General features: G+C 42.2%; 1 protein-coding gene across 25 annotated transcripts in view; it reads left to right on the top strand.

Moving 5' to 3' along the window:
• arvcfb (ARVCF delta catenin family member b) overlaps positions 1-28000 on the top strand; it is a 225394-nt gene that overhangs the window by 80093 nt on the left and 117301 nt on the right. For 20 of the 25 annotated variants that reach the window (XM_085787826.1, XM_085787819.1, XM_085787823.1 and 17 more), the window contains exon 1: positions 17023-17238. In XM_085787826.1, coding sequence (XP_085643952.1) covers positions 17047-17238 — 192 coding nt within the window. In that variant the 5' untranslated portion in view covers positions 17023-17046. Of the gene's footprint in view, positions 1-9337; positions 9434-17022; positions 17239-28000 lie in introns of those variants that run through there. The other 5 variants (XM_085787839.1, XM_085787837.1, XM_085787834.1 and 2 more) reach the window with 1 other exon arrangement.

The following is a 28000-nucleotide window of genomic DNA, read 5'->3' as shown; positions in this document are numbered from 1 at the left end:
CGAAACAACAAAAGGTAAATCAGAGAATGACCCCAGATTTTGTTCCACTGAACCTTTTTTCTCTTTCTCTTTCATATCCTGTTACAGAAAGTTTTTGGAAACACACTCATTCATTTTCTTGCCTCATTTCCTTGCGCTCTCATATCTCTACAGTAAATCTGAAGCTACAGCCAACAGCCGGTTTGCTTAGTTCAGCATAAAGACCAGAAGCTCATGTTAAACCAGCATGTGTATTTTTGTGCACTTTTGGATTTTGCTCCAAAGTGTCAAACCCTCCCTTTGTTCACAGGTTTCAGATCTAGACTTTACTTTTCCTATCTGAGCAGCCGTGATGATTCTGTCACGTCTGACACATCGGTGTCTGACAGGTTCCTGTTTGAGCGGGTCCTCATATAGAAAACCACACAGCTGGGGCGAACTGTGGTCCCAACTGGATGAATATAACACAAAATGGATTCTGTTACAGTGCACATTTTCTTTTCTCTTCTTTGGATGAGGAATTTTCACCGCTGGAGTCAATCACTCTCTGAAAATGGCAATATGCATAAGTACAATAATTGAATCCAAGACCATGGAAATGTACGCCTGGAAGACTCACGACTGGGTTTTTCTATCTGCAGGAGGACTGAAAGCTTTGTGTCACTTAGCGGTGCACTCATAAAGTACATGTGTAAAAAAAAAAAACAAGACAAGGGCCCCTTGTGAGATGATGTAGCTGTTACTCTGGCATGTTCCTCTAGTCTCCAGTGGCCAGTTTCACTCCAGTTGAGCTGCCTCAACGTGCCCAGTTCAGGAAATTAGGCCTCATACTGGTGTTTCTAAAAATAGCAGCTTTATTTTACTAAAATATGTGCTGGTGTCCAATTACATTTGGCTGAATTCCCTTCCTGCTCCTGGCTGAGAGCAGTTATTATAAGGCCCAAGCCGTCACTCAGAGGATGTTTGAGGCTTTGACTGATTAGTGATTGTGATGCCGGTGCAGAGCTCTGGAGCTGCTGAGATGTAGATGTGATGTCAGATGTCGTTTCCACTTCCCCTTTTTTTTTCTGGGAATTTAAGTTAATTATCAAGGGTGACTTCATGACAGGAGATGTCACTGTCAGTGTGGAGGCACCAGTGGTGACCTTCACACACACACACACACACACACGCACACACACACACACACACACACACACGCTCAGGCAGTTTCAAGCCTCACTTCGCTTGAATGGCTGTGTTGTTGTTATGTTTTTTCACCAGTTAACTGCAATTAGACTTAGGATTGTCAACAATTAATCAGTTGTTCTCCCTTGGAGTGTTTATCCACTTGCCACAGCAACAATATGTCCTTCTTAATTACACAGTAATGGGCGTAAACAAAGTGTTTATTGTTGTGTAATGAACTGTGGCTCAAAGGGAAAAAACAAGAGAAGGAGGTAAGGAGGGAGGCATGTTGGTCACCTAAAATTCATGTTTTTATCAAGGACGATTCGCATCGTCGTAACAAAGCTGCAGTCGGTTTCCTGTCGTCGCTTTTCTGAATATCTCCTTTCAAATATTTCAGACTGAGATGGATGTTAAGTCTTTGTCTGTGTGATTTGAAGTCCTATCAGTCAGACTCTGTTGAGGGAAATGGCTGTAAATGAATGCTTTTCAGACAGTGTAATTCGTTTTTTGTCCGTATCAGTGTTTGCATTGTGATGACAGTCCACAGCGTACCCACTTTTTTCTTTGACATGGGTGATTATGAGAGTGTGTGACTGGCTCGCTGTGACGGCTGCAAACACAGGCAGCTGATAATATCTGAGTGTTTGATCTCTTCACAACTCTGACATCACCCAACACACACACACACACACACACACACAACTGCCTCCTCCTCTGAGCATCTCCACCTCCCACTTCTCATTCGCGGATCCTCCAGATAAAGTCTTCTCCTGTCTTTGCGGAGACCAGAGAGAGGTGTGTGCATTCGTCAAGCTGGGGTGGGACACATTACATAACTGACAAACGCAGGGTTGGAGGTGTCGTGTCCATTACGCACAAATCCCTGCATGGATCTTTTATTCAAAGCATTAATGCATAAAAAAAGATTCTCAGATTGTGTGGACCCATCAGGGAGACTGATCCTCCACATGTCTCATACCACGCAGAGGATGATGGACTTGAATTCACAATCATGCTCTCTGGTGTGGACACACATACACATACATTCTCTCTCTCTCTCACACGCACGCACGCAACAGTTGCAAAAATCTATGCCCAGTGCTTTAATCAATCACTGACTCTTATCATTTAGTCCTGCTAAAGCCAAGATTACCTGATATACTGTAGTAAACCTACCATTCATCAAACTGTGCCAGCATTTGTTTTGTGTTTGGCATTATTAATCAGTTTGAAGGAAAATGTGTCTTTTTTTCCCCCTGTTGTTACCCAAGGTCTGATGTCTTCATTTTTATTCCACTTTCAACACAGACAGTAAATAGAACAGAGAAGAAAATCTAAAAAAAAAAAGAGTCTAGTAGTAATAATAACTGAATGCACCTTCAGTAGATAATTCAGAATGTCCCTCAGCTGAAAGAGTAAAAACTCTGTCAGAAGAGAACCAGTGGACTCGAGCAGCAGAGTGAGTTTGTTCAGGTGGGAGCTGAATCCTCACTGTGCCAGAGCTCTTATTAACAACTCTGCAGCAACCAGGCCATCAGCACCTGCTGACTGGCAGACAGCCAGACAGACAGAGTTAGCTTCATGTATGATGGACTAGGTTGTTACGGTTTCTTTGCCCGGTTTGGGCGCAACTGGGTCAGAACAGAATGGATTAGCCACATTACACAGACACAGAGAGACGGAAAACATCTGGTTCAGTAGCCGAAACTCTTTCTGGCATAAACCATTCTGTCTGTGGAAATAGTTGTGATGTCACCAGCATGTAGCTTTAGTAAACATTCACAGTGTGAAGATTTACTATCCCCAAACATAGGTATTTGAAGGGACATACATAAATACATAATGTAAGGTGCAGTATAATGAAATGTATGGACTCAATGTAATTTGTCACCAATAGGCGTTATGCACTGCTCCACTACTTCCTGAACTTAAACAAGTTCAACTCCTTTATTTCCTGTTTTACATTACTGGACAACCTGATTAATCCAGGTGTGTCTGACCATTGTGACTACTCAGACACACCGAAGTAAAGGAGCTTGTTTAAGTTCAGGAAGTAGTGGAGCTGTGCATAAAGCCCATTAAACTACAGATGATCAGAAATGAGGGTTATAATCAAAGACACCAGTGTTTTTCAGAAAGTCAAATTAAGTCCTTCCTGGGGTATCTGACAAAAAGCTCAGTTTCCATGGCTGAATGAGTGTCTCCCCAGTACAGTATGCTGCATGTGTCAATACGACACTTTGACAAAAGAACTCAGTGTCATGATGGAGTGAAACTGCTGTGAAAACGTGAGTTGTATGACGCTCCCCCATTATAGTATGTAACCAGCTGTGCAGATGACAGATCACCAGACATATGGACCTATTACTCAAACTGACCTGAGGGTCTGACCGACCAGGGGGCTGCAGAACTCTCAGCTTTACAGATTTGCTTTAGTTTAAATTGTGAGATTGCAGATAGTTGATGGATAAAATAGCCCTATTTTGGCTATATAATAATATCACACAACAACATAAATGAATCTCCAATCTTCCTCTAGCTGAGCTTCTTTCCTTATAGCAAGTTAAGTGAGAATGAATGACCTTCAGTCTGTACGTACGTAATTTGCTCCAGGTTTATGAAAAACACTCAGAATCTATAAATCTTAGCTGCACAATAAAACAAGCTAATGGCTTTCTGCAGGCATTTTCAATACACTATGATTTACTTAATTGCAGGTTGTACACACCACTGTGGCAAATGATTTTATTCTGATACAACACATGCACATCTACCGTGGATAAAGGTTTTTGTTTTTCAGATTATTGAGGCTACAGTCAGGTGGACAGAAATTAGAGTGGGGAGCTCAGTTACTGATGCATGAGGATCAGCATGTTTCCTTGTTGGTTTGTAATACCTGAGTAATCATTATGATTATGGGCTGTATTACTGATCACAGTCTAATGAATCTGGAACAAATTAAACTTTCAAAGTAACCTGCCAAAAAAAAAAAAAAGCTAGAAAAAATAAAACTGTGCAGAGTTCAAAAGAACAAACAAGCCAATCAATTTCTCCTCCCCGTACCCTTCAAACTTCTCTGAGCTGCTTCGCTCTGGCAGGAAAATCCCTCTCTCTTTGCCAGGGCTTTTTTTTTTCTGTGCCTCGCGTGTCTTTATTTACATCTTGGGAGGCGGTAGACTCTGATGAGACAGAATCGTTTCTTCTTGCCTTAAATTAAAAGAGTGTTCAAGTTCAACTCTCTGGGATGAGTGCACAGAACGGTTTGTAAAACCCAAACCACCTCTCTTCTTCATATGACACCAGCCTGCCTGGTAGTCTGGACTAATGATGATGGCCTGTAATTTTCTTTTGGAATATATAATGAGCTGCTGCACCCTGCAAACACATCCTGCACACACTGGATGAGCCTCTGCAGTACACCGTGTGCTCTGCTTTCAGCCGAGTTACCTGGAGTTGTCAGGGCATTCTGTCAGAGCACAGACTGCTCCAAACCGTCTGCAACAATTGCATTTTTGCAGTTTTATTAGACGATATACTGTGGGGAAATTAAAGAGAAGAACAAAGTAGAAGAAGAGAGAGGATGGATGACATGGAATATATGTAAAACAAGAGGCACAGTAACGCTGCATCACTCGGCTTTGGCTGCTGAGATGTGTCCACATATCAAAGTCTGTAGACTGTAGATATGAGTTGGTTAATATGAATACGATGGTGTGCAGAAAGATGGCCTCTGTGCTGAGCTTTCTACACATCAAAACTGCCAGATTTACATTTTCATTGTGGTATTAAGTCAAGACTGTTATTTGGTCAAAACAACTGATGCATACACACTGTTCTGAAATGAGAATTAAAGGCAGACGTAGCGTGACATTGTGGTTTTTCATAACCAGGCCGGATTGTCTGGCATACCAAGTGTTTAGCTCTTGTACAGTATTTATTTCCTCATAGTCAATGCTGGTTTCTTTCAAAAGAATAGTCTGACATTTCAGGAAAACACACTTATTTGCTTTCTTGCCGAGGGATGAGTAAGTCGATATCACTCTGATGTCTGTGCGCTGGTAAAACCAGGAGATAATGTTGAGTTTACTACAAAACTGCAAAGTCGTGCTACTTCGACAATGTACACATCTGCCGTTTCGACCAAACAACAGATGTTATTGATTCTCTGTTGAAGGCGCTTGAGTTGATGTCAGGACGCAGCAGCAAATCTGGCAACTACACCTATCTTAGCATTAGCTTAGTTTTATGCTGTAGCTCTTTTAGCTGCTGGTCCCCAAGAAGCAATTACTGTAAAACTCTCAACATCTCTACACTTCTGTTTGAGCACAGATCAAACAAATTATATGAAATACTGATACTTTACTTTATGGGCACTGGAGTCTAATATGTTTTACTTTGTGTAACACGATCGCTGTTCATTTCCTCATTTCCTAGATATATTCAATACATAGCTCGCAAGTGTGAGTGGGATATTGATCTTCTCATCAAACCACCAGTAAGATAGTTGAATTCGAATGAATGTTGAATGTTAACAAGAAATATTTTACAAAGTTCCTGTGTGTCTAAACCAAAGCAGAGGTTGCAGATAGTTATGAGTCATAATTATGCGTCATTTTCAAAATGTATTATGTGTGTTTTGGAAGGTGATGACAAACAGCGGCATCCTGATAATTGCGGCACCACATCAAACACACTTGTATTGGCTGTTTTGTCTGTTTTGTCACTTTGGTTGGAGGACTTGTTGGAGATTAACCCACATGCACAGTGGTCTTACATAATTAATACCTCCACTTACATTTTCATTTTCACATTCATATTTAGCATTTCATTTACATAGTTGCTCGGTTAGTCAGGTTGCTCACTGCACTCACGGGTAAACTGTCTACAAAGAGCGCAAATGCAATGACACGCATGCACACAGGCAGTGTCTGCTTATCCACATGGTCATTTATACATGATTGCAGCTCCTCTGTGTGAGCATGCAGAGGCACTGACAGCTGAGGAAAGGCCTTGATCAGTGTCGCATTCCCCTGACACTCAGCCCTTTAGTCAGTCAGCCAGCGAGCTCACCCTCACTCTGCATTCATTATTAATCACAGAATTACACTGGGGCGTTCTCCAAACGATGTGGGTTGAAGGGGGACAAGCCAAGATAGAATATGCAATTGTCTGCATAATGCACAGCAGGTGAGGAATCAGGCTCTGATATGAAGCACAAATATTGCATGAGGGTTCTGCAGTTATTACTGTCAGATGACGGCGGCGGCATCAGGGGTAGTGCTGACAGAACCGCGAGCAGAGAAAATGTGTTTGACTGGCTGCTGTGTAAATAAATCTGATTGGATGAGGATATTGTGAGTATAAAATTCTATCTGCTTGAGGCAGGTCATATAGGCTATGTCATCATTTACGCATGGCTTTGCTGTGTTGAACATGAAAAGATCCACATTTATTCCTCACAGCGGCCCTGTGCTGCTCTTTGAAGCGCTATGACCTCTAACATGCAACGTGTCAGAAGTGGCCATTTACCAACACCTCTTTAGCCACGGGAATCCTCGACTGCCACCCCAGAATAATCTCCTGGTATTGATTTGCGATCAGCTGGGAGTTTAAGTGCCATTAGTTGAGGGAAGCAGCAACATCGTTCATCCATTTATCAACACCAACCATCAATTTTCTCATTCCCAAAAGCTTGTTGTGCCGCTAACCTGCCACCCCAGAGGAAAGAGTCACTTACAAGAGTGTTGCATTATGTTAAGTCGAATGAAATGCACATTAACCAAAGTGCTGCATGTGAGCCGTGACTGTGTGTGTGGAGATAATCTCCATTCAGGAGTGATGTAAGGTCTCGTCCAGAATCCGGAGAGAGAGGGAGACAGAAAGAGACGAGGTGATAACTAATGCAGCCAGGTTTAGCTTCACCTTTGATGTTTGTACCAGAAATCCAAGGTGCTCAGAGCCTATCTGTCCTTGAAGTGAACACACCCAGGAATCCCTGGAGAGAGAGAGATATTTTAATCCCAGAGCCGGCTAAAACCCAGGGAGGAAAGTTGACTTTGTATCGATTTTTACTTCTAACTCTCTGTGGGTGTCTTCTGATCATAGTTAATAAAACATTGTGTAGCTTCACTTCTCACTGATGCCTATTTGGCCTGAAGTCAGGGCTGCATCTGGAAATACTTAACATGTCGGAGAGCTGCCTGTACATTAAAGCTTAAAACCAGTAGTTCATATTTCCGATTTTATGCATAAATCTGTGCGGTTTAGAGCCAGGAAAGGTCAGCTGGCAATAGGTTTTATATTCAGTGAACACAAACTGGGTAGAAAGGTCCAGAATGAGTCCAAAAAGAGTCTTCAAGTGGCAGTTATAAAAAATGATGCTACATCAAAAGCGACTTTTGTTATTTCTCATTTCATCCACAACATAGTCCAATAACTAATGCTTATTTTTCATCCCAAATCAGTCTGAGCACCAGCTGCATCTTTGCATAATAGCTAATATTTGCGATGAACTGTTGATGAACTCAGTTTGGGAATTGTATTTTTTTTCATAAATAAATGTTCCACTAGAGCAAAGTGTTGCTTGATGTATGAGGCAATTTTTAAGGCCCATTACATGCTATTAACCCCATAGTAATGAACACCGGTTTGCAAGGAAGAAACCATAAGAGCAGGTCTGATTTCATCACCAAGGGGGCAGTGAATCCAGTTGTTTTGTTGCCAGGCTTTTGTTTTCTGAGCTATTAAGGGCAACAGGGGCTCTGGACAGGTTGATGCACATGGCACAGTGATTCATCCCATCATAGAGGCATCAAAACCAATTGCAGTATTTGACACCCGCCTATTTCTTCCTGTGTGCCTGTGATGTCTATGTTTCTGGCAGTGCAGTGTGACTACTAATGTCAGTCTGGCATATCGGTTTCTTGAGGGTGTTGCCTTATTATTAAGAATCAGATATTGGCAGGCAACCCCCTGCCTCACATATTTAGTGAATTATTGATTAGTAGACGAGATCTTTATATGATGTTCAAAGCCTTTCATGTTACTGTAGCAGCAGTAATAGTGGATCTATAACTTGTTGCATGAAATTACACGTGTGTTAAATATTCTTTAGGCTTTGTGAATGATATTAATGTGTGTAGAACTGTTGATTGAATTGAGCTCAATCTGTATTAAAAACCACATGAAAATCTGTCTGAAGAAACACGTCTACTGAGCGTTGACATCAGGGACAGGAGCTCAGATGTGTTGTGATACTTGACCTAAATTGGCCTTGAATATCATCAGTGAATATATATCTAGTGTGGGTTGCAGTCCCCCAGTCAGACTATAAAAGCATAAATAACTTCCTTTGGATCAGCAGAGAATGGAAAATGTCTAATTTTGGATGCTTCTTAAGTGAAGGAAGCAGCCTCTTTGACTTCTTCAGCATCGGAACTGACATCAGAGTTGAAATTGCCTCCTGCATTTCCAGACACAAGTTTTATATATTGACAGGCTGCCAAGGTTGTTACAGATAAGATGAACAGAGCTGAGAGGGAAAATTATTGTTGTTTGTCCGCATGAAAGCATTGGACACCCATCACTTAACAATCCACAGGGCATTGTCTAGAGACCACATGTACAGGTACATTAAGGGCATGTCCACGCCCTTCATGGTTTTAAGAACTCTAGGGTTGATCTCCTAAATATTCATGGGAGTGTTTTGGAAGTTGCATGGACTGAACCAATTAGAGTGCCATCCCCATCTTTTTTAAAAGACAGGTGTGCTTGCTTGCACATTGCACCTCATATACGGTCAGTCACAAATTTAGTTTGTGCTGACTCAACACACAAATCCTCATTTTAACTGGAACTAGCAAAGACACTCAAGTCTTTAATCATCTAATCATCTGGGTGTCATCTGAATGAAAATAAAAAAATCACAAAACACAAACAGAAAGCAGTAGTGGTCCTGACATGAAGCCCTGTGGTGCACCAACAGTAAGATGTGCAATAGAAGATCAAACATTTCCAGTAGATGCCAAGAGTCATGGTTAAGAGTAGAAGAGTATCAGATAACTGATGTGAACTCGCTGTGATTGTACTGTACATGTGTGTCTACATTACATAAGAGCCCATTATAAACAATGCATTGTCAGCAAGTTGGCTGAATACTTATTTTCACAGCCTTGTTTTTTATCCACAGATCTCCCCTGGCGGACTGAACAAACGAGTCGACTGTAACAGAGCTACGCCTGTCCTCAGTCTACTTGTGGTCTGACGGCACTCACCGACATCAAAGGTACCCCCACCTCTCTCTCTACACCTCCAGCCTCCTTTAATCACTTTGTTCAGCTCATCATTGCAGTAATTACATTTCTACATTCCTGACAGTTTTTTTGGTTTGAAAATTCAAGACCCCACTTTCTCTGTTATCTCTCCTCGAGGGAGCTTCACTTCACTTTGTCGCCGAGGTGCCTTGTATGATTTTTATTTCAATACATTCAGGAGCTTTTCCCTTCAGGAAATGTGCTCTCATTTCAATAATTCACACAGTTATATCAGCTGAGGTAAATGTCAGCTGTGAAGCAGTTTTAGTTCTCTTCACAGATTTTAGCATGTTTTAGAGCCGAGCTGGAGAGGACGTTAGTTCTGGTTGAGTTTCTAAAGACAGACTCTACTGTGTAATTGACTGTTTGAAGTCTGTCACATGTAGTTAGATACAACCTGAGACACTTAATTGCAATTTGCTTGTCTTACAGAAAGTTAGACCTGCTGCTTTTTGCACATATTTGCTTTGAAAAGTTGGACACACTCCTTTTTGCCTTTTCCCTCCTCAAGAAGTAGAACAGAGTATATGTGGGCTAATTGAAATACTGACTGCTGCTCATGTCTTTCAAAGCTTTCTTCATAGCTGTAAGTCTGGTCAAAGATATCATTTTGTTGCTTCTTTAAGTCTTATTGACCTCGGGTCAGGGACCGACTTCTGTCTCAAAAATGTGTAGATGCTTCTTGACTCTGAACCGTGAACTCTTCGTCTCTGACTGCTTGTAATGTAAGACTTGAAGTATCTTCTATAGACCCTATTCAAGAATCAGAGAAAATCCCATAATGCAATGCAGTGTTAAAATTTAGGATGAAAGAGAAAGCATTTAAACAGATTACTGATTTTAGAAGCTTTGCACATTGCATATACAGCATTTTGTAGCATGTTTCTGTTGTGATAAAGTGCATTAGCCCATAAGTCTTCATGAACTGTTCTGTCCCTTCAAAGAGACTAACAAAGACATGAATTTGCCTTAAAAAGTAGTTTGTGTGTGTAGGCCTATGTGCGTGTGCGTGTGCTGTGTGCGTACACACTTGTTAGTATTTTTCAGCCTGAAATCCTCCACATAGTGGGGGGGTTCAAAGGAAAAGGATGAAATAAAATATGGATGGTAAACAACAGCTGCATTTCTTTTCGTCAAGCTGTGAAAGTGATCAGCTATGGACTCCACGCACCTCGCTAAGCTTTGCTTATCCTGGCATCATTCAGCAGTACCCCTCTGGGCATTAACACTCACTTTAATGTTCCTCAAAGCAATGAGGACTGGAATCCTGAATCGGAGGGAACAACAGTGCATTTCTTCTTTTTTATGTTCTGTTGCATCTTTTTTTTTTTTAAAGTTTAGTGACGTACTGCATCACCCCTTTTTATAGAATTATATTTTTAATTGAAATAACAATCATCCTTCAGTAACTATTCATTAAATAGTTATTAGCCTGAGATTGGTCATTTCACCTGTCACCGATGCCAATGCATTGTTTCATTTTCTGATAAAATGTCAAAAGATTCATGAAACACATGGCATTCTTTCGGAGACAGACAAGTGCTTGGCTCTGCTTTGCTACAGGCACACTTCTTAAACATTTTGGAAAATGGAAACACTTACGTCATTACGTGCAATTGTCAAGTCTGGTATCCGATGCTGAATAAAAGCTTTGTTTTTCTTTACAAGTCTACTAATTCAAACTGACTTCAGACTCATGAGTAGCACTTTCGAAGAGGTGCAAAACTCTTTTGTTGGTGAGCAGAAATTCCCAACACAGCAGACTGTCATTATGATGAATCTCTTACCTGTCAGTCACTCAGGGTTTAGATGTGTTGGACAGCTTAGCCAAGGATAAAAATTCCCATAAGAGGCTGAAATTAGTGCCTCTGAAATGTCAGTTTAGGGTGGAGCGATCCCCCTCTGTTATCACCAGTTTCCTGCCTGTATGCCTGTATTATTCTACAACAAAATAGGCAAATTGAAGACTTCACCAATTATGACATTCACACACACACACACACACACATGCGCACAGTAGGGGGAGCAGGTGTTTTTAAGTACCCAATTGCGTCCAATTGTGCCACCAAGAGCTGCATCCTCAGATGGGTTTAGACAAGGAATTAATTTGAGCTGCAATTACAGTCTCTAGAAAGGGGCAAATTGGTGGTGAGGGGGAAGGGAGGAGCCCACCACCCACCTAGTCCCTAATCATGTGAATGTTTCTAACTTAATATCAGGCACTGATGGTCACACTCAATTATCCTCATCCTTTACCACCCAATCTGTTCCCCTGTACCCTTAATAACCCCCTAACCAAACCCCTCAAGACCACCACATGCTGCCTCTGCCCTGAGCAGCCTCCTCTCAAGCTACCGGTCTCATTTCTACTCCTGTAGTAAGATAATAGTTAATGCAATAGTTAGATATTTAGGGAAATTATGCTTTTTTACTTTCTTTCTGAATAAGATGAATGATACAACTCAACCTGGTAGACTGACAAAAGAGTCTAATACTATTTTTAGCTCTGTCTACTGATAACAAATCTGCCTACTAGCACCTCTGAAGCTGTCATACAGTATCTCATTAAAGGGTGCTGTAAGAACGTGAATTTATTTGCACTAATCCTTTTTTATTGCCAAATCTGAATAGACTGTAACATTTAAGATGAGACTTTTTACGGTTGCCTGTTACAGTATGTGGGATGATTTCCATGGAAAGGACATGGGATGAATTATCAAGACTTACAGCAATATGCAGCACTAGCTAATATTAGCTTAGAGAAGAAGTACACTAATGCCGACAAACTACCGTGACACAAAAAAAATATTTTATCTGGTGAAGCCTATAACCAAACTGGAATGTGACCAATATCAAAGGAAAACGAGGGACGATATCAGCGGATAAAAAAGCATAACAAACTGTAGTGTTGAATATTGCAACCACTGTATACAGTCAAGTATACTGTCATTCAAAATGTACTTTATAGTCCAACTATAATAATAGTGCAACTAGCGTACCCAGTTAGGCTACTTCATCCATCAACGTAACCCCAGGAAATGACAAAGCCAGACTGGACAGCAGGACAAATCCTGGGCAGTTGCATTGGTGGACTGGGGGTCCAAAAAAAATCCATTTTTATTTTCCCCTTCAGTGTTTTTACTGGCCCTGTCCGTCTGCCTGTCATTCAGGGAATACATGAAACTATATGTGCGTGTTCCAGCAGATAAGTCCAGGGAATCACCACAGATTTGGCATTTGCTCACTTCAAATAGGACATGAGCAGCTAAGCTAAGCTAACAGGATGATGGCAATAGCTCTGTATAGCATACAGACTTAAGAGCTGCATAAATGAAACTGAGGATGTTGGCATTTTTCCTCAAGATTTGGAGCTATTGCTTTGAGCTCAGAATATTTAGATACAGTAGTAGAGTATGGCTTTCTCCACAGTGCATCACCTCATTTGACTCTCTGTAAATCCCCCAAACATCCATAGACTCTGAAGCATGATAAGTCAAACACCGAGCCCTCTGTGGACTGACAGGTTATTTATGCAGATAGTGGGTGGCTTTGTGGCCAAAGCTGCACTTGGCATCTTTCCCCCACCGGTGGTCTCAATTGGCAGCGAGAGCAAAGTGCTGGAATACAACATCACTGACCATAAATCCAGTTATATATCAACTGTCCAACTTTGTGATGCTTTTCAGGAGAGGACACCAAAGGAATAAGAAGGGCAAAAGATCAGATGTTGTCATTCCAGCTTGTTCTGGGTCTTTCCTGCCTCTCAAGGCAGAAATGTTTCCATGCACACAAAACAGACATTTCATCTTGGCAGCTAGGGAATCACAGAGGTTTTAGTTCAGCCTGATATGGATATTATTCTCCCTTGAAGCCTTTTCTTATGATTTAGTTGTTGTGTTATATAGTCAGACAATCAGACTTTTATTGGCTTATTCAGTTAAAATTGTTCTTGAGGATAACATTAGTTAAATGTTCTCTCATTTACTCCAGAGAGGGGTTTGATGGCACGGGGTCTTGTCGTTGGAAAATTTGTTTTACTAGAATCCAGCAGACCTGATGAATAGGTGCCAAGGATTTATTCCAGGATTTTCCAGCAAAACCTTTGAAGTGAACGACCGCTGCATCTCATCTGCCGATCCACTCTCAAAATTGTGGCTGCGTGCTCGTGGATATATTTATTACTGGGCTATTTTTAGAACAGAGGGTTTGTGCTGAAGTGCATTTATCCTTGAGGAAAAGCCTTAAAACAGCACAAGTGGAGCTTGTAGTGAGGTGCCGCATCAACTCACACATGGAATATGCGAGCTAGTTTTTCCTTTTAATTAAAAATGTTTACGCCTTAAGAATAGTAAAAATCTAACACACTTCCCTTTGTGGATTTAATTAAACATTTTCTTTTTCTTTAAAAAAAAAATCCTAATCCTAATAGTGGCATCTGCAAATGACACTCAATGACACTGGCCATAGGGTTGTTTTTCAGATATGTAGCCACCACATAAAGCTGACTAACGAGGAGCATGTGTAATTAGTGATGAGGTTAAACATGCAGACCTTGGCTGTGTTTTTATTCCCTCTGACCGAGGCTACGAACAAACATCTGCTGAACCAAAGCTTTAAAAAACCAGGGCTGTCATGGGTGCAGAGGGGAATTCTTCAGATGCCCCTCCCTGTGCATTCTGGGCTATTTTAAGTCGTCCCAGAAGTTGGTGTTTAATGATAAGCCGTGGGGCGTGGCTGACATGCCTGCCATATTATTCCCTTTATGACTCAGGAAGCAATGGCTACGTTGCCCCCCCTCCAACCCTTTAGGAGTGTGAATCACCAGAGTCCGTCATCAAGTATGTCCAATCAACATGGCTCATGGCACCACATCGCTGTCAGTTATCTCAAGTAGTGGAGCCTTGAAAATAGACAAGGATGCTATTTTTGCCAGGAGTCATTACCCAGCACTGTTTCCACTCTGAAGCTGAATTACCAGCTGACGACTGTAAACTCTCCAGTAGTGAGAGCAGTGTTTCACAATGATAGAGCTGAAAATAAAAGAAAATGTCTGTGAGGCTATGAGGGGCCGTGTTCCCATGTATGAGAAAAGAAACAACAGGAACTTTTTTTTCTTTCCTTCACATGGATGTGGAGTTTAACTTTGAAAACACAGGCTGCTGGAGGTGTGCTGCTTCATGAGGAAGAGTGAAGGAAGAGCGGTGTCAGACCAGACTCCACTCCAGATAAATAAATGATCAGCACGCAACAAACATCAAAGAGGGATTGTGCACTTCAAAGGGAATAAGAGTCTCACAACTCACAAGGTCCTATAGTGAAGAATGAACTCTGTTTATGCACACACACATATAGACAGAGAGAGACACACACACACTGCTCGTGTAATCCGACCTGTTTGAGATTCTAATTGTTGCGTCCTCATTGATCACCCTGACTCCAACCACTCGTCCTTGTTCTTTGTCTTTTTCAGTGGAGACGTCAGCTGCAGAATACCCAGCATGCTCTGATACAATGTGCCTCTTGAGTCTGAGCCAGGTCTTGGTTTTCATCAAGTACCTTCTCATTTAACCCCCTGCTGCCCAAATAACCAGTCTCGTTCTGAAGCTCTAAGTTGTAATCACCGCCTCTGAGTGGTTTTGGACTCATCTGACAGCAGTGTTATTTTGTGATGCTCTCTGGTCTAAGTTGATCTTGCAATGACATGTTGCCTGCTGCATCTTGTGACTTGTGTATCTGCAGCCGATCGCTTGACAAACGTCTTTCACCCTCTCACTCAGAATGTAATAGACTTGAAATGTTTTGTAATTTGGTTAAAAATCGATCATGGGCCTTTGCTGACCCAACTTCCAGCCCAACCTCACTCTTTTTTTTTTTTTTTTACATTTAAACATATTACCATTACATATAAACAGATGTCTTTGTTGATAAACCTCGTGTAAAACAATACAGTCTGGCCCAGTGTCCTAGTATATTATTTATGTATTGTAGTATAGTGTATGTTATCACAAAATCTTTTCGCGGAACACGACCCAGCAATTGCAGAGTCCAGAATCAACATTTATTCCCACTGGTACAATTTGTCAAATGACCCATGACCAGCTGACAGAATGAATTTAAAGCGTTTGGAGGATTCTTCGGGTCTGAGGCTCTGGGACAGCTGCACCATGTTGGACTGATGAGCCGGATAATACAGAGCAGATTTCACCCTAAAGAGAATACGATTGACAAATCTGGGATTCTTATTTCAAAATATACACAAATTATACTGTGCCAATTTTCTTTCAACTTTTTTGTATCTTTTTAATTAGATCTGGGATCAGGGAGTCAAATACTTTGGCAGAAGAACTATGTGCTATTTATTGGTCTGTCTGTTTTAACCTCTGGCTTTTTCTCTTTTGTCTTCCCTTTGTTTTTCTTCCCTTTCTTCCCCAGTTCTCCGTTCTTCTTGCTGTCTCGTCCCTCTGCTTCAGTTAGAGTGGGGGATGTCTGTTTTCTAACACCTCTCAGCCTGGTTATCTACTCGGTCTGTATTGCAGTCGATTGGTATTTCCAATCCCATTTGTTATTGTGCCGTCAACCCTCTCGATATTGTGCCACCATCAGTTATGGATATCAGGGTGTGTGTGTGTATCTGTGTGTGTGTGTGTGTGAGAGAGTGAATTGCAGCTGTTATCTGCAGAAATCATGATTGTTCATGATAGTGTGTGTTTGTGATACCAGGCCTTGGTGTATGTATAGGTGGTTGTGGGAAGCTTGCATGTGTTGGATTTGTGCTGCAACAGTGCTTGTGTGTCAGAATGCATTACGGCTGCGTGCATGACTATATCCAATGACAGCGCCATTCCTCCATGCCGGCTCTGATCGCTCATTTGCAGGGATGCGATCATTCCTTCCCACCAATTGGATGTGAAGAAACAAGAATCTTTGTTTTTGTGACTGTGCACCGTGCTGTTTCATTCCCTCTGTTGTACTTGGAATTGGTGGATCATGTTTCCATTTTGCAGCGCTGATGTTCCAGTATATATACAGTAGTGTTATAGAGTTTTATCTGTGGTGCCACGATTGTCTTAATTACAAGAAAGGCTCAAACTTCTGAAAGCAAAGTCATAATTAGCACCCAGCAGAGCATCCTTGTTATTGTCGTTGCTATGCTGGGCTTGCAGTCAGCCTTTGTGGGAAGATTTTCGGCTCGTCCCCTCAGGGAATTGGCTCCAGAAACCAGTCTAAATTAAACAGATTTGATTGTAACAGATAGACCCTCCATACTGTGACGCTCCCTCCCCGCTCATCCACTCAGCCATTTTAATTGTTCCATTTTAGTGTGCGATGTTGGTCCTTTTTGTTCATGATGATCATTCAAAGCTTGTGCTCTATGCCAAATCATCAATGTCGTATCTCGGTCAGTAAATAAGTCTTGTATTTGACTGATTTGAGGCATGCGTTAGCCTGTTGATGCCGCTCGCCCAGCTTGTTGGGTCTGGGTGTCTTTAATGACCTGGTGCCCCCTCCTCCTCTTCCTCTTCCCCTTTCTCTTCCCTCCCTTCCCAAAATGGAAGATCTGTACAACCAACAACCAACACTGGACATGGAGGACTATGACGTTCGCTCAGCCGCCAGCATCCTGGCCTCAGTGAAAGAGCAGGAGGCGCGTTTTGAGCAGCTGACCCGAGCCCTGGAGGAGGAGCGGCGCAACGTCACCCTGCAGCTAGAGCGCGCCAACCTGCCTCCCAACCCTCCTAGCAGCCAGCCGCTGGCATGGCAGCAGGTGGTGATGCAGGTAAATGATGCCAGCGTGCTGGCCAACCTCCCCTTGTCATTTTTTTTTTTTTCAACCGCCAACTCGACCCACCGTGTGTCTGCCTCCCCGCCTCCCGCTCTGAAGTGACACTCACCTCTCCTGCTTCCTCCTTCCATCCGAGCAAGCCCATCCCATCGTCATGTTTGCTCACGGTCATTGCTTTTCATTATCGGTGGAACTCAATAATCTCTGTGTTCAATTTCTCTGTGATTGGGAACACTTGTTCCCATTGTCTGAATCCACTGCCCCTGGATTTTGTGCAGTAATCTGCTCTATGGTGACTCATCTTTAAAAGCGAGCTGATGAGATTCAACCTCTCATTCTGTCTTCCCTCACCTCCCTCCTTCTTCGCCACCGCTTGCCATCCAATCCCATCTCCTTTCGCCCACTGGTCTTTGATATTGTCTGGTGGTGCCACTGATTGGATGTGGCCTTTCGCCCAGCACCGGCCAGCGTCTGGGGGATATTAGAGTCTTGGCCAAGTCTCCTGTCAATGCTGGCTGACTCTGCAGGAGCAGGAAATGTAAGATGTAGAAATGAGACAGCTGTAATCCCCTAAAAATGTCAGCAGTCACAACAGCCCATTGATTTACACACTTCAAACTGTTGGACGCAGAGGGAAAATGTTACAGTTAACGCTTCTCTGTTAGTAACTCCCAAGGTCAGACAACATAACATCTAATCATTGGGATTCTGTTCAGCCTACGAGGAGCCAGCTGATGCACGTTCCTCTGCTGTGCTGATGTTCTTGTGTTTGCTCTTGATCAATCACCTCTTTAAAGAACCTCTCTCTGACTGTACACATGTTTCACTAACAAGAAATTCGAAAGCACAATTTGGTGATGCAGCACCTGTAGCACTTCAACACATCAGCTTTAATCACTGTAGAGGAGGCAATCTCATATATTATTGATACAGCAAGACCCGAAGAGATGGAACTGCTCTGCCTGGGTTTGCCTTGCAGTTATATTTGTGCGCAGTCACATTTTGTTAATAGTCGGTGTCAGTGTTCATTTTTAAAGGGCGTGCTGTCACTGTGGCCTCATAAAGAGAAAATGAAGAGGATGCGGGGAAAGTATGGTACGGTAAAGAAAACCTGACGTCCCCTCGCCCACGACACAGTGCGCTAATGAAATGCACTTACATGTCTGTGTGTGTATATGTTTAAGAGAGAGAGTAAAACCCTCCACTCTTCATAAACTAGTCAGTGATTTAGTGGACAGTGCTTAATACGACAGGCAATGAATTACCCTGCTTTCTAACGCTATCCCTCGCAGATCAGACTCACAGATGAGTGTTGGCGCGCTGTACCGTTCTCTCCATCACATATTGTGGTGCTAAAAGCCATGTGTCCATCATCTTTTGGCTTTGTGTCCCTGAACATGTGCACACACAATCCCCCAGGTCGCATGATGGATTAGAATGGAGCATGGATCAGTAATTTAGGGTTCAGATTCACAACCCCAGAGGCCAGACTCAGTGATCCCCAGCATTGTTTGAGATTGGGGTCACAAAAGAGAAAGTGGACCAAGCACTGAGCTGCAAGTATCGCTGCACCTGATGAAGGCGATAAGCTACTGATGCTACAGTAGATAGCGCTCGGCTGCACAGTGCTCACCTCGGAACAGCTTGTGTGTAATCATCAGTGGGCAGCGGACACTTTTATCTGCCTTCATCATTCAAGACTTGTGCAGGTAACTTCACACACATCAGCACGGCCCTGTATGATCGCTCACTTCAAACAGCGCACCGAGATGCTCGACGCCGACCAAAGCCCAGCTTGTTGGTTTTAACACAGCAGGCACTTCTATCCTGTACAGCCTGGAAGTGCAGAGAGGCACGGGGCTGGACAGCAGCCAAATGACTCAAATAAATCATACAGTGATGGCCTGACAGTGTTATGTGGAAATAAAGCAGTCATTTCCTCCTCAAACTTGAAGTCAGGAAGATTTGTGGCCTGGCTAGATTGTGAGTTTGGTAACAAATCTTCTGGCTAATGTTCATGTGAACATAAAGTTTCTGCATAATGGGGAGTAGTTTTTAGCCACACAGTGCAGTGGGGTGATAGGACACTGCTGGTCCAGACTGAAACAGGTCAGCAGTTGTTAACGCCTCACAGTTTAGTTCAAATCATCTCAATCCAAAGAGAAACTGATTGACTTTGATGATACCTTGATTTTTTTTTACCTTGGCACCACCACAAGTTTGGCATTCTGGTCTTTTACTGAAATATTTTGACAAACATGAGCATATGTTCCTTGTTCCCATGTTATGAATTCCAATGACTTTGACACACTCTGACTTTTGATGGTGTAACCAGAATATGATATTGATTGATATTTGAGACTATGATAAAGATACTATATTGGCTAACATTCATTTCCTTTATCTTAGTCACCCATGATGTAAAAACATTGGTTACCCTCTAGTATGAGACAACTGTCAGCTTACTCGGCTGGAGAACTGAGGAAGATTCAAGAATATTGTGTTTCAAATATTATTTTGTGTTATTTGTCTTGGCAGTGTGTGCTCTGAGGATGTAAAAAGGAAGTTTGCTTTGACCATTGTATTGGCATTAAGTGTGGGTGAGGTGTAACTGTGAACAGCGCTGGCAATACTAATTGAATCCTGATCCTTGTTCACTTCATATAACTTTATGACCTGGAGAATTGTTGTTTATGCTGCGCCGTCCCGTGAGGAGAATCAGAACGCTGCTCTCAGACACTCCATTAGCCTTCTTTATGAAATTATCAGCAGATTCAGTGACACGGACTGAGGCGCCTTTACAATCCACATTCATTGACACCAATATGTGCCCACTTACACACTAGGATCATACCCTTTCTTCATTTGATATTGCGTTTCCCCTTGGTAATAGATTTTTGCCTGAAGGAGCGTTATCGCCACGGCTCTGAAAGGTCAAGTGGTTCATGGTGACAGTTCAATGTGTGGAGAAAGGCAGACAGCACTCAGACAACCACGTCTGTCTGGAGCAAAGGGAGAAGGTGACCTCATTTCATATACAACAGACGCCTAATCTATTTACCCGCAGCCATTGCCCAGCACATGCATAGATTCCATCTCCAAGCGCGTACAATCACCCGGCTTCATCCAAAAAGGAGACAGGGGATAATTTCTCGCACTGTGGATTTCGTAAAATGTTGGTGTTTGGTATTCAGATGTTATATTCAACAGGCTTCTAGCAGCATACCATCCCTTGTGAAAATGTTTTGGGAAGTTTTCAAAGGCTTGTGAGCTTTAGAGAGAGGGAACAGTGCAGCCTTTGATCTGTGCCTCTGTCTGTGGTGAAGATGTACAGGCCCCGGTCCTGCAATGGCACCACAGCACTCAACCAACAATCGCTTCAGTCGCCCTCCACCCACTTTCATCCCCGCAGCCCCCCAGCCCCCCAGCCCTGCCTAGGCACAATGGATACAAAGGGCTGAGGATGCAATAGCGACAGAAGATCTATCCTTCCACTGGCAGAGCCCGGGAGCTCCTGTGCCCTCGTAAATCACCTGCCTAACAATGAGCCTTAGTCCCCCCCCCTCCCCTCCTCTGTTGTCCCCTGTCTTCTCTCCTCGCTGTGCCATCAAGAACCTTCTCGCCTCTCATAAACACCCTAATTACATTGGTGTGAAAGTGCCTCCTTTGTTTATTTTTGTATACCACACTGTTCCCGTGATCCTCCTACACTTGTTTGGTCTCATTTTGTAGTTTCGTGTTGCAGCCTGCAGAGAAGTCACATTTAAATTCTAATGATGTTGCTGTCTGCTTTCCATGTTTCCATATGGAACACCTAATCATGTCTCGCCACAGTTTAAAGATTACTTGGTGAACTGGATGTGACAAGATCTTGAGCTGTAAATGTTACTGCTTGTATTTTTAAATAATCTTCAGAGACTGATGCAAATGAAACAAATGGAGCAGCGGCGCTTTAAGGTGGTGGGGCACATCGTCTCCTAATCTCAGTGTTTGAAGGGGCAATTCCTCCTTTGCATGTCGATGTCTATGCAAAGGTTTCCAACCTGCAAGATGTTTATATCTCAGCTACCAGTTGATGGGATGCCATGACATTTCAATCACTATGAGGGGGCCAATGGTCAAAAAGACTCAAAAGTCAATGTGATCTATTTACAAACCTAATAAATGTATCATACATTTTGGGAGGCGAAGACTTCTTTTCCACTAAGTTGCTGCAGCCACAAGTAAAAAATGCAGAGTGCGTTTGCTATTTATGTTCAAGATAATCTTTTATTCATCCCTTTTTCAACATTAGGAGTCAAGTCTAAGTCGATGGCCCATGAATCACACTGCTAACCGCTCAAGGAAGGGGGCAAGTCCTTTTTCTACCTCGGCTCAGTATGAGGGCTGACATGGAAGGACAGGAATTTTTACTCAAGGCTGGGGTTGTACATATTCCTGTCATTCAGATGAACAGAGAAGGAGAGAGAGGGCTGAAGGGAAAAGCTGTGGAAAAACCTTTTGTGCTGCGGTGCTATTTATATTCCCCCGAGGCGGCTCAAACCTTCATCCTTCAAATCAGCCCCCAACGTTGGTAATGCTGTCCTGGTGCACCTCCCTGCCATTTGATCACAATCCATTAAACCATTACGTTCACTAAAAGCACTGAGAGGGGGTATCTAAGAACTGCTTCCATTTCCTTTACCACACATCCTGTGTGTGTACTCACAGAGGTGAACAGCCAGGCTAAATATCTTTGAAGGGCACTGCCTCCGCCTGAAGGTTTCCACAGAGCGTGGACGTCTGAACTTGAGGATGACCACCATGATTGGCTAAACGGGCCGTTAAGTTCAGAGACTAGACTGTATAGGCCATGTGTTTAAAATAAACCCCCCCTCCTTCATGGGACACCAATGGCACCGGAGGAATGTGACCTCACCCCTCCCAGTGTCCAGCAGGATAACCAAACAAGGCTGGACGCTGACCCTGTTCAGCTGGGAAAAAAAAATTAAATTGAAAACAGTTTTAGAAGTTTGTAGAAGGGCTAGAGGTGTTCTTCAAAGCCTTGATTTAATTATCCTCATGAGTTTAACATGCTGGTGCGACATTTTTACGACATGACTTACAAGCATGTAAATAGTCTTCAAATGAGGACCAGAAGCTGCACCGAGCTTTGTTTTGGGTGGTTTGCAGTGGAGTACGTTTGCACTTTATTGGAAAGAGCATTCCTAAAGGCTGCAAATGCCTTAATGGCAAAATGTGACTTAGAGCTAACATTTCTTTTCAATTTCACCCCAATGTGTTCTTTAATAAAGGTTACTACATTGTGAGTTTCCAGGTGCATTGCCATGTTAATCAAATCAAAGAGTTTCAGCTCTCCTCTCCACAGTCTAAACCAAAACGTCTTTCACGTTATTGTTCCTTGGCAAACACATGCAATCTTGTGAATTGGTCCTCAGATCTACTATTAATTAAAAAATACGAATGAACTTTAGTTTTTAAAAAAAAGTGTTTGAATGCCAGAGTTTCATTAATCATTGCTGGAAAGCGACTGAAACTTTGCATTTAAAACACAACACAGGCAAATTAAATAAAGAAGTCTTGGATAATTCCCTCAAGCCATCAATTAAGCAACAGATTAATTAACTCAGACAGCGACGTCTTGACTCAGATGTGTATTTTACATGGGATTAGCCAGAATCTCATCTATACTTAATGCTTAGAGAAGCAAGTCTTCCGCCAGTAAACCATCAGTTTTCCACCTGTTTGCATCATTGTGGTTATCAGCATGTGAATGTTTGGCAACAGTAGAGTACAGTTGGTATTGCATCTGATAATAGCAATACAATCAGAACCATGTAGGCTACTGTAAATATCTATTGACTTTGCGTTCTGGCTGACTGACTGTATGAGTCCTGGCACTGCTTCAGGGTGAAACACACCACATACTGTAGCTGGACAGACTGTGAAAGGACTGGACATCTGGAATTTGCAAGCCTTTGCTGTTTAGTGTCACAGAGTTGCTCACACACATTTAGTCCAGAAATCATGTAATTTGTCTTAAGCTAAAGCGAGGGGGCTGTGGGGCCCTCTTTGTATGTGGCCCTATTTAAAAGGGGTGAAGTGGAAAGAGGCTGGGCTTGGTATGTGAACTGCCTCACACCAAGTGTCTGAGAGTGATTCTTGTTGTGTAATGGATGATGGTGATAGTGCAGGAATGTGTGCAAAGATGGGAACCACTCCTGACAATTGAGGGCTACATTCAAGCAGATCATCCTGTGCTTTGAATAAGGGCAAATATACTGAGCACAGATTGCATGTATGGGAAATAAATCACCTTTGGTCTTTAACGCCTTTTAGATTATTTTGAAATTAATCACAGAAACAAATGCAGCTGAGGTTAGAATGAATAACCCACATGCTTATCAAAATATATAGTGAGGCATGTAGGAGAAATCATTTTATACATCAAACTGTCTATTTACATTCTGACATATAGTTGGACCGCTTGCCAAGAAGAAATGGCTTTCTCATGAAAACTGGCAGAAAGGAAGGTATCGGGCCAAGGAACAACTAATTACATATTGTAATTTTTAGACATACCCTTCAGCTACCAATCATACAACTCCATAACGAATCCAAAGAATGAATTCATCCAAAATGAAGGTGATGGGAAAATGTTTTTGTGAGTAAAAGTTGATGATCTGCTGGCCTCAAACTGGTTCAAATGCCGTTGTTTGTGCCTCTGTCAGCGTCCCAATTACACACGACAAGATGGAAAACTCGGAAAAGCCTAATCCTGTTACAGTTGTATTTCAAATCTTGCTGTGCAGTTACTGTTTTGCAACAAAAAACAGAAAATAGGACCTTTGATCTGAAGTGATGTCATTTAAACAGAGCTTTATTTTCGTAAATGAAGGGAAAATTGCCTTTTTGCAATACAAAACCCCCCAATAGATTGGACTCTAATCCCCTGCATCGCTGAGTAGCCATTTTTCAAGGGGAAAATAAAACATGATAGTAAAAGTCATTAGATAAGGGCTTTTTTCCAAGCTGTGCCATTGTTAGAATAAACAGCAGTCGGCCTGTAGCAGAGCAAGACATTCTGGCCCTGTACACTATCACACATCCATTATTGTTGTCATCAGGCCTCTCTAACACTGTCCAGTGACTGCTGGAAAGAATTCACAGAAGAAAATTCAGTATTATCTTTGCATTAATTTTTTGCAGACCTGCTTTATTAAAATATTTTTTGTTTAACTTAATTTGTGTAAGTTTGAAGGTGAGGTAGTGTTCCCCATGAAATGTATTCTTGGCTGAGTGGAGAAGCTTTTGAAGCACTATCCAGAATTACATGTCATTAAAGTTTCCTTTGAAAGTGGAGATTGTGAAAACATTACGTTTTGTAATGAAACACCATATATACTTTCAGTCTGCTCTCTGTATCCTCTTCTTGCTCCTCTGTTTTTCTCTTCAGCTGGCATCCAGAACTGAAGAGAAAAACGCAATTCTAACAGATGCAGCTTCATTGGAGGTGTCTGGCTGTCAAAGCGCGCCTTGTTGCTGCACATTAACCTTTCTACCATCTGTTTCACACCATACGTCCTGACAGAGTACGGCTGACTTCAGGAGCTTTGATTACAACTCCTGGATTATTCATACACCTTGTACATTTATTTTACAAGGCCTGGGTGTGGGTTGGCTAGACTCTAGAGAATAGTGCTTTTGTCTGACAGTGGCAGGCTTTCCTGGAAACATTATGCATCACCAGCCTGTGAAGTTGAAGTTATTCCAGGAATTAATTTGAAATGAAATGTTGAATATTCTTTTATACTTTTTCATATATTTAATTTACTCCAACCTGTCTTGTCTTTTTACACCCGTTATCAATTTTCAACATTTCCCTGTTTATTGATAACTCCAGTGGTATGGTCTACCAGTCAGTGTAAGAAAAGAGCAATAATATTTTTCAACTCTGCTTGCAACGTGGTCCTAGGAATGTAAATAAATGGGGACATTTAGATGCAGTTTGGGCCTAGACTGAATTATATACTGCATCTAGAAATATCTATTACTGTAAGTGGGTCATTTGTGTCCCTGTACTCTCTCATTTTGACCTTGTGGCTGACATTTGTGATGAAAACTAGGGAAAGGATAGATAGATAGTTAGATAGGCTTTTTGACGTGGGGTTGTGTGAGGTAGTCATCCTGCAGGCTTTTCTGATCTCCTGATTTTAAATTAAGCAGCAAACCTCTGGGGCTGAAAAATGAAGCCAACACTGGCAGCTCCAAAAACTGCAGCTCCTCAAATGACCACTTGAGTCTGGATCCAAGAGTCAGTCCCCATAGACTCCCATGTTAAAATATCCAACTATACAGCACAAGATAATGTGTTTACAGCCTGGTATAAAAAGAGTTTGTCTTTGTCATGTCTATTTCCTCCTTCATGATGACTGTACAGGGGGACGATTTCACAATTTATATTGTATTATTATGATTTTATGGAGAGTTAAAGTTATGTGTAATTAAAGGCGTGTTGCTTTGAGTGACAGGTTGGTGAGCGTATCCTCATTCATCGGAGTCTGGCCTCCACCACAGACGCCCCAACTTGTGATGATGGCGACAGTATAGAGCAGCCCGCTCTGGAAGATACATTCATCTGAATATACAGTTTATGTTTCAAATCTACTCTACCAAAGTATAGTATCTATGAACCGCAAGTATAGACTTAAAGGTTTCTGAAAGTCCAGAAAGCATCGACATTTTGCAAATGTTCCGTAAAACAATAAACACACCATTAAACTATAAATTGGATACATGCAAAACACAATTATAGAGATTTATAGAGAAATCACATAGTAATTCTTCTTTTCTCCTTTGCTCCTACGAGTATTCCAAAGCACTTAATGGATTTTTAAACAAGGTTATGAAACTCACTCAATGCTTAAATGGCATAAATGGAAAGTGATATTGCAAATCACACAAGAGAAAGGAATGCACCACAGCTGAAGTTACGAGATTTTTTTTCAAACCACTTTTGAAGGTAATGTTGGTTGGATGAATTCTTAATCGTATTGTTGAAAGTAAATAGATCTAAATGTAATGGTGCATGGCGGGCCAGGTCTTTCATTAAGAACAAATGGAGCAGTAACATTCGGGGAGATGAAATAGTACTGCCAAGCTTGTGGAATGCAAAACCTCAGCCATTTCCCCTCCGTTTGGGATTTCTCCTTTCTCTGTTTTTAGTTCAGTCATCCTTTTTCTCTCTCCTGTCTGCCCAGGCTTCGCTCAGAGTTTGTCCTTAGTTAAGCTTCCATCCACTTTATTAGATTAACATTCCTATTCAGTCTTGGTCACAGTCATAGATATTTGAATGTGAATTCTTTCACGTACGTCCCACCCCTCCCTTATATCAAGTGCAGTGAGAGGAATGGGACAAAGAGCTGGAAAAAAGGAGCTGTGTGTGCATGTGTGAATGTGTGTGTGTGAGTGTGTGTGTGTGTGTGTGTGTGTGTTGGGTGTAAAAATCTGCAGAGTATGGGGTGCCTTCGCTTCAGTAGGGGCAACTTTTGTTTTGTGTGTGAGCCCCTGTTCCCCCACCCCTTCCTCCTTTTTTTCCCCGTCTCTCTCTGTCTATGCCAACAAGGAGGAGGGGTTGACGGGTTGACAGACAGACGCAGCTGGAGTGCATAGAGGGAGCTGGTCCCACCCCACCAAGATGCCAGAGATAGAGCGAGAGACATAGACCCAATGAGGGAGAGAGAGAGAGAGAGAGAGCAGGTGAGAGAGATAGAGAGCGAGAGAGAGGACGAGGAGGAGGAGGAGGAGGAGGAGGAGGAGAGAGAAAGCTGCTACACAGTTTTTGCTGCCTGTCTGGGAACCCTCCTTTCTGTTAACACACCTCCTCTTTCCCCCCTTTCTCTCAGCCCTGGAGGGTTTTGTTCTCTCTCTGGCTAACTTTTTGTTGAGTGTGTGTGTGTGTGTGTGTGTGTGTGTGTGTGTGTGTGTGTGTGTGTGTGTGTGTGTGTGTGTGCAGTTCAGTTCCATTCCTTTTCTGGGATTCCTGCTTTCGTTTGGGGGTAGGGGGTGGAGGGTGGGGGGCGATGTAGGGGCAATGGCTTCCTCTGCCCCCATCTATCTCCATTCCATACATCCATACAGCATCTCTGTAAAGGAGAAGCAGCCCCCTTTTCAGCTGTGCTGAGTAGCTTGTGTTAGCCACAATTACACTGGATGTAAAGGGATTTTACTTTCAAAATAAAGGCACTAGCCTACCATTACTATGAAGGGGATGTTCACATCATGGGTACAAATTCTTCTTATTTAACAATTCCTTAACGACATGTCTGTTGATGAATACATGAAAAATACATTTGTGTGAAAAATTGATGTTTAAAATGTAGTGCACCTACCCCTTTATTTTATGTTTGTGCCTATAGACCTCCAGTACAGCGTGATGTGGAGAATCCTGGGTTTACACTCCTTGTTTACAGTGTAATAAAAGCTAATCATGACAAATAATAATGTTTTGCTGTCATGATACAACACTATGTCATTTCATATAGCCTATGCATAGCCTATTGTAAAGTGCCCTGGCATTATTTTTCCATATGGGCAATGTAGTAGTATGTGACTTAAAAATGTCTATAAACAGTAGGCTTGTAGACACATTAAATTTCTAAGCTGCTTCATTTATTATTGATAATGTTAAGCTTACATGTAGCTATCTTGCCTTGCTAGGTTAGGTGCTTGTGGGACATTTGTTGTGGATTTTGGA

Source organism: Trachurus japonicus, chromosome 9 (assembly GCF_045865225.1).
Source record: "Trachurus japonicus isolate A0001 chromosome 9, Traja_1.0".
Lineage (NCBI taxonomy): Eukaryota > Metazoa > Chordata > Actinopteri > Carangiformes > Carangidae > Trachurus > Trachurus japonicus.
The sequence above is the reverse complement of the archived record's forward strand: the minus strand, read 5'-3'. Positions and strand labels throughout refer to the sequence as shown.